Raw genomic sequence first — 7,112 nt, 5'->3', positions numbered from 1 at the left:
AGACAAAAAGTTAATGGTGCATCTCCCAAATGTCCCGGCCGCAACAACGCTTTATTGGTTCCGCTATCGAGACAGAACCAATAATGGCGAGCCGTTATTTTTTTAATACAAAAAAAAATAAAAAATTGCCAATATTAACGTTTTATTTACATTACATAAATAAATCATAATAAAAATAATCCTATTTATGTTTTTTTTTTTAATTAAGACCTATGAAAGACTGATTTAAGACATTTTAATACCGATTAAGGCCTGTTTTATTTTGAAGAATTCAATGCCTTTTAAGACTTTTTAAGGACCTGCGGGAACCCTGAAAAACTAGAAAGGCAGGAATCAAAGGGTTCTAGTGGAGCTCGCTGTACAAATCTTAGGGGAAAACGGAGGCGTCAGCTTCCAGCAGCACTGCAGGCGACCTTTAGGTGACCTTTGGTTGACCTCAAAGCCAACTGAACCTCCTGAAGATCCCAGAGGGCCAAACAGCTGAGCTCAGCTGCTTGACTGAACGAGCAGAAACAGAGGAACCTTTGGCTTTTCTGCTCCAGAAGCAGCTCAGAGGTTCTCAGCAGGGGCCCGGGGAGGAGGGCACCTTGGCCGCGGCGGGACCTCCTGTGCTACATGGCATTACGGGGCCTCTGCCGTGTTTTAAATCAGGGAGAGCACAGCCTCTCTCAGACATTTTATCTGATTCTGCTGCTACAGAATTCCCTGTATGACCTGCAGAGGGCGACCTTTGACCTAGAGTGGTCGCCCAGTAGGGATTAGGGAAAGAAAATTCCTGAATGGAAAAACTGAGAAGCTGCAGTTTGAATGTTTGAGATCAATGGAAACGCAGCTAGTGATGATGATGATGAGCAGAGCCTGCGATGAAGCAGTAACGAGGCGGCGCAGACGCTCCGGGGTTAACCGGGTTCTGGCCACAGACCTCCATGCTGTACCTCGTCAGCAGGAAGCTGCTCCTTAAACTCCTCCATCTTGGATTCGGTGTCGTGGATGATGCCCTCGGCCATGTTGACGGCCTCCACGCGTTCCTGCAGGAGGAGCAGCGTTAGCGGACGGACGACTGAACCCCCCATTATGCCGAGCTGGACCTGAACCCGCCTCACCTTCCTCCTGCGGTCCTCCTCGGCGTAGCGCTCGGCGTTCTTGATCATGTTCTCGATGTCGTCCTTGCTGAGGCCTCCTGACGACTGGATCACAACTGGAGGAGAAGACGGGCAAATGTTAGGAAGCAGAGAACATCCTGAGCTCAGCTCAGCGAGCAGCGTGGGGTTAAGGGTCTGACTCAGGGACCTAGAGTGGCGGCTGTGGGGATGGAACAGGTACTGTAACCTTCTCAGAGCACAGAGCGCTGCTCTAACCACTAGGCCACGCCTCCCCATCGGTGCTTCCATTGTTTTCCTTCTGAGACCAGAACCAGAACCAGAACCAGAGGTCACTCACTCTGCTGCTCCCGGCCCGTGCCCTTGTCCTTGGCAGAGACGTGGACGATGCCGTTGGCGTCGATGTCGAACGTGACCTCGATCTGAGGGACGCCGCGGGGGGCGGGGGGGATTCCCACCAGGGTGAACTGTCCCAGCACCTTGTTGTCGGCCGCCATCTCCCTCTCACCCTGACACACTTTGATCTCCACCTGCGTCTGTCCATCGGCGGCTGTGGAGAACACCTGGGGAGCAGAGGGACAGATGGACGCTGCGGCGGAGGAACTCTGAGGCTCTCAGGCGTCTCTGCGGCTGCACCTACCTGGCTCTTCTTGGTGGGGATGGTGGTGTTCCTGTTGATCAGCTTGGTGAAGACGCCTCCCAGAGTCTCGATGCCCAGTGACAGCGGAGTCACGTCCAGGAGGAGCACGTCTGTGACATCACCGGCCAGAACGCCGCCCTGGATGGCTGCTCCTATGGCAACAGCCTCGTCCGGGTTTACCGACTTGCTTGGTGCTCGACCGAACAGGTCCTGGACCGTCTGCTGAACCTGCAGGGGAAGTCAGGTGATGAGGGTTACCATGGCAGCGCTGAGAATGATGATGTCACCCCAGCAGTAAAATGATCCGGCTGATTATTGCACATTAGTTGGACCTGCTGCAGTTATCAGCAGGTCCAGCAGGGGGCAGAGCTGCTTCTCCAAAGAGGAGCTCAGAGGCAGCAGGAAGTTCTTCTCAATCCTTCCAGTAACCAAACCTTTCATCCCTCTGGAATCAAACCGTCTCTGTTGGACGTGCTGAATGACAGCCTGCGGTTCTGGAGGAAGTGGACCCGTCTAAGCTGGGTTCTGTGATCGCCCCCTGCCGGCGGCGTGGGTTCTGCGTACCTTGGGCATGCGGGTCATTCCTCCCACCAGCAGCACCTCTCCGATGTCTCCCTTGGACACCTCGGCGTCCTGCATGGCCTTCTGGCAGGGCGCCACGGTGCGGCGGATCAGGTCGGCCACGATGCCCTCGAACTGGGCCCGGGTCAGCTTCATGTTCAGGTGTTTGGGTCCAGAAGCATCCATGGTCAGGTAGGGCAGGTTGATGTCGGTCTGGGGAGCAGAGGATGAGTCAGTTTCAGACGGTGGAGTTCTGCAGCAGAACAGAACCGGTGCGGTCCATACCTGCAGCGCCGAGGACAGCTCACACTTGGCCTTCTCTGCAGCCTCTCTGACACGCTGCAGCGCCATGTTGTCCTTCATCAGGTCCACGCCAGACTGCAGAGACAGGCGGAGGTCAGGCAGGTGTTAGAGGACAGCCTGCAGCAGGGAGGAGCCTCTGCTTCTCATCACCCACCTCTCTCTTGAACTCCTTCACGATGTGTCTGAGGAGGTGCTGGTCGAAGTCCTCTCCTCCTAGGAAGGTGTCCCCGTTGGTGGACTTCACCTCGAAGACGCCCTTCTGGATCTCCAGCACCGAGATGTCAAAGGTCCCCCCGCCCAGGTCGTACACAGCGATACTGCAGAAGAAGAAAGGTCTGGTTGGTCAGAGTGATCGGAGAGGCTGGGATCGCCTGCGCTCCTACTCACATCTTATCCTGGGTTTTATCCAGACCGTAGGCCAGCGCCGCCGCCGTCGGCTCGTTGATGACCCGCAGCACGTTCAGCCCGGAGATCTGACCCGCGTCCTTGGTGGCCTGAGGACAGATGACAGGGAGCGGTGAGTCAGGGGGGCTTCGGTTCGGGTCTTGTGGGTTTCTGAGGTGAGACCAGCTTCCACCAAGCAGCTGCTGAACATCTGGTGGAGCTGCTCAAGATTCTAAAGCTGCGTTCACATCAAACATGTCCAGCTCCTCCCTACGCAGAGGACAACTGTGATGCGTAGCGATGAGACGGGCATGACTCTGGCGATGACAGCAACGGTAGCTGGAAAACGTCTGCGTTCCAGCCGGTCTGAAGATGGATGCGTCTAATGAAGGAGCAGGGAAGAGGAGGATTCGTTTGTTTGGAAGGAGGCGTTGGTCCTCCTCCTGGAGCTCCAGACGGGTCGGGGTTCTGCTCCTGACTGCCTGCCTGCCTTCCTTTCCGTCTGTTGCAGGGCAGTCCTGCCTCACAGCTGGATGGTTTCTGGTTCTGGTGAACCCAGAGACGGTGCAGCTCAGCATCCAGCTTCCTGCGTGTGCCGTAACAATACAGCCAGATAATCGCTTCAAGATGGAAGATCTGCCGACCAAACGTGGTCAGAACACGATGAACTACGCTCTGGTTTCAGTGTCGCATCCCTGACTGCTTCTAAACGTCTAGACGCCTTCAGCTAGTCTGTGTTTGCTGTCAGAGCTGCGCTGGAAGGAGGGAAGTCTGGATGACATACGGTTCACTAGGCTACAGTAACAGCTAATGAACGGAGCGCTGTGAGTGGGTGACGTCAGCTGCACTGCCTCCATAGTGAACAGAGCGCTTGGCTCCATGAACTCCAGGATGAACCAGCAGGTAGAAGCTCCTCCTGTTAGAGGGGACGCCGCCTGTGAAGGCTGCTGATGCGGCGGCGATGCTGGAACCTCGTTTGATGTGAACGCAGCTCTTTGAATCTGATGATTCTTCAGGTCATTTAAAGGAGCTTTCCATTTTGAAGGTGGTCTGCCCCCTAACATCCCATAACAGCAGAGGGCAGAGCCCCTCCCCCACCTGTCTCTGAGAGTCGTTGAAGTAAGCGGGAACCGTGATCACTGCGTTCTTCACTTTGCTGCCCAGGTAGTTCTCTGCAACACACAGACAGAATTAGCGCTCAGACCGGCTCCTTCAGGACCCCCCCCAGACTGACCTTGGCTGACACCATACCTGCCGTCTCCTTCATCTTCATCAGGACGAAGGCGCCCACCTGGCTGGGGGAGTACATCTTCCCATGGGCCTCCACCCAGGCGTCGCCGTTAGACGCCCGGACGATCTTGTAGGGGACGTTCTTTCTGAGGACGGGAAAAGGCTCCAGGTCAGAACGTGTCTGGGTCTCTGGTCACTGATCCAGAAGCCCTGCTTCACTCACATGTCTTTCTGGACCTCGGCGTCATCAAAGCGGCGTCCAATCAGCCTCTTGGTGGCGTACAGGGTGTTCTTGGGGTTGGTGACGGCCTGGCGTTTGGCCGGCATGCCCACCAGGCGCTCCCCCTCTGCTGTGAAGGCCACCACTGAGGGGGTGGTCCTCGCTCCCTCTGCGTTCTCCAACACCTGCAGGAGCAGAGCAAAGTCAGGCTGCGGGGAACAGACTGGGCTCAGGTCAGGATGGCCGCACCGCCCGCCTCCTCAGAGGAACCATGGAAACACTTCAACAGGACGGCTGCTTCTGGGTAGAAAGGTTGCATCAGAAGATCTAAGGGTTGAGAATCTGCTCCATTTAGGTCAGACCGGTGGGAACAGGCAGAGCGGCGGGAACAGGCAGAGCGGACAGTCCATGAACTTTGTTTCCAAGTTTAAAAAGGTTCTGGACTGACTGATGATGGGACTGATTAATTCCCATCCAGGAAGCTTTTTCAGTTTAAAGTACAGTGGACTTTTTTTTTTTTTTTTTTTTTTAGGAATGATATATATGGGTTTTATATTTTATGTTCTTTGACAATCATACAGGTTTTGTATCACAAATAAAGCACTCTTATTACCTAACTCTCATTATCTAAGTTTTTGTTTCCTTGAGAGGATGATATAATTTCTTTTAGTACTCACGAACGGGGGATGCCCGTTCCATATTTAGGTTTCTGTAATCATGCACTCCAGGCGTGAGAGGGAGCGATCACTTTTCCTGATTGGGTGAAAGATTTTCCTTTGAAGTTTGGCATAAATGACGGATGGCGGTTGGCACCGGCGGGGTCTGCTATGGTTGCGTACGGACGCCTAGCTTCGCGGGTTGCTGCCCTGCCGGAATCGACCAGCCCTCCGATCCTTGTGTCACGGTAGGGGGACAATATAAATTGTATTGAGATAATATAATTTGTATTCAGCACGGTGCCTTGATTGATGTGCTTGCTTTGCTGTTTTCTGTGGCGGAATAAAACGACACATTTTAATTCTAGCAGAAACAGTTTGTGTGTTCATCTTTATTGCTGACTCATCCTGATCCTGCCTAAATTTCATAATAAAAGGAATGACCGAGAATGTTCACCAGCAGATCCACCTGAGACTGGAAAACAAAAAGCAGCTTGAAGCCCCAGCATCAGGGTTCCCCCCCATCACTGATGACCAGCGTTCCTCTGCCAACATGGAGGAAACCCAGCTTGAATTCATGGCTGTGCTTCAGAATAAACATTAAACATGAAATCATGAAGACACGAATCAAAGCGATGAGTTCTAGCAGCAGCAAACCGTCTCCGTTCCTGAAACAGACTGAAGCTTTCTACTCATGCAGTCAGGCTTACCTTGGCCTGTTTCCCCTCCATGACGGCCACACAGGAGTTGGTGGTCCCCAGGTCAATGCCGATCACCGAGCCCTTGATGGCTTCAGAGCTGCAGCAGGAACACATGTGACCCCCCCATCAGTCCAACAGAGCAGTCCCATCATGGCCAACTCTGTCTGAGGCTTTATACTCACGCATAGTCTCTCCTGGACAGGACCCCCACAGCATCAGGCTGGAAGCCCCCCCAGCAGGCCTGCAGGTAAAACACAACATTTAGAGGAAGGAAAACTGAAGCAAAGCTAACAGCTCTGTGGATCCAGCAGTAGGAGGGGGTGGGGGGACTGGTGAAGGTCACCGGTCTAAGAACCAAACCTCTGGAGGAAATCACCACATGCTGATGTTCAAAGAGCCAATAAACAGCTGTCGGGGGTGGGGGGGATCAGGGCAGACAGCGGGGCGCGTGATTAAACCATCAGAGATGCTAACACCCAGCAGCATCCTAGAGCTAAGAGGCTAGAAGCAAAGAGCTAACAGGGAAAGCTCACTGTCCTCCACCCAAGACCAGTCCCACGACCAGCAGACCCTAAAGACCAGCAGACCCTAAAGACCAGCAGACCCTAAAGACCAGCAGAACCAGGCGGTTCTTCTGGTGGTCAATCATGAGCTAGCGCTGCTAGCATGCTGAAGCTAACTGTCAGGGTTTCAAAGTGAGCCTGAATGACTGCGGCAGTAAAATGTCTCACCTTCTTCACCAGAGAAGACACATTTCGACAGTTTCTCGTTGGCAGAGACCTAGAAACGCTTCTAGCGGCACTCAGCATGATGCTAACAGGCTAACTGACGCTCAGGCTGTAGAGATAGAGCAGGTAGAGCGGTCCGTGTTCAGCTGTGACTGCTGGTGTCCGGACCTACTTCTGGAATGATCTAACACATGTTGCACCACACATAAGCCAAGGACCCAGAAATAGGCTGCAGGCTCACTGCCTGAACAATAATACTCAATAAAAATAAGACCAGCGACGTTCGTGGTTAATGTGGATATATTCAATACTCGATATGAGGTGGAAGAAAGAGTCACATTTAAACAGGATCATAAATTTGATTATTCTTGTTAATTTTCTTTCTCTTTGTAATTTGGCTTGAACGAGGCAGTCCCAGGCAGCGGGCCTCTGAAGGTCATGATGTAACGTCAACACCAAGATTTCACGTGCGTTACATCAGTGGTGCCGCAGGAAGGAGTTTGATAATCCATTTATCCATTTAATAAACACTACAGACTTATTCACCATTTAATGAGCAGTGCAGTGTTCATTAAATGGTGAATAAGTC

At 52.9% G+C, this 7,112-nt stretch overlaps 1 protein-coding gene across 1 annotated transcript in view; it reads right to left on the bottom strand.

Moving 5' to 3' along the window:
- The window catches only part of hspa9 (heat shock protein family A (Hsp70) member 9), a 9,184-nt gene extending 2,461 nt beyond the window's left edge, over window positions 1–6,723 (bottom strand). The window contains exons 1-14 of the mRNA XM_015396387.1: window positions 6,527–6,723; window positions 5,978–6,036; window positions 5,805–5,892; window positions 4,442–4,623; window positions 4,240–4,364; window positions 4,087–4,160; window positions 2,992–3,098; window positions 2,759–2,921; window positions 2,587–2,679; window positions 2,305–2,514; window positions 1,741–1,968; window positions 1,441–1,663; window positions 1,104–1,198; window positions 936–1,028 (exon numbers count right to left, since the gene is read on the bottom strand). Of these exons, the coding sequence (XP_015251873.1) occupies window positions 936–1,028; window positions 1,104–1,198; window positions 1,441–1,663; window positions 1,741–1,968; window positions 2,305–2,514; window positions 2,587–2,679; window positions 2,759–2,921; window positions 2,992–3,098; window positions 4,087–4,160; window positions 4,240–4,364; window positions 4,442–4,623; window positions 5,805–5,892; window positions 5,978–6,036; window positions 6,527–6,604 (1,818 nt within the window). The 5' untranslated portion in view covers window positions 6,605–6,723. The remainder of the gene's footprint in view (window positions 1–935; window positions 1,029–1,103; window positions 1,199–1,440; window positions 1,664–1,740; window positions 1,969–2,304; window positions 2,515–2,586; window positions 2,680–2,758; window positions 2,922–2,991; window positions 3,099–4,086; window positions 4,161–4,239; window positions 4,365–4,441; window positions 4,624–5,804; window positions 5,893–5,977; window positions 6,037–6,526) is intronic.
- Between the last annotated feature and the right edge of the window lie 389 nt (window positions 6,724–7,112).

Source organism: Cyprinodon variegatus, unplaced genomic scaffold (genome assembly GCF_000732505.1).
Source record: "Cyprinodon variegatus isolate N-32 unplaced genomic scaffold, C_variegatus-1.0 Scaffold793, whole genome shotgun sequence".
Classification (NCBI taxonomy): Eukaryota; Metazoa; Chordata; class Actinopteri; order Cyprinodontiformes; family Cyprinodontidae; genus Cyprinodon; species Cyprinodon variegatus.
Note: the sequence above shows the minus strand (reverse complement) of the source record. Positions and strands in the feature narration are given on the sequence as shown.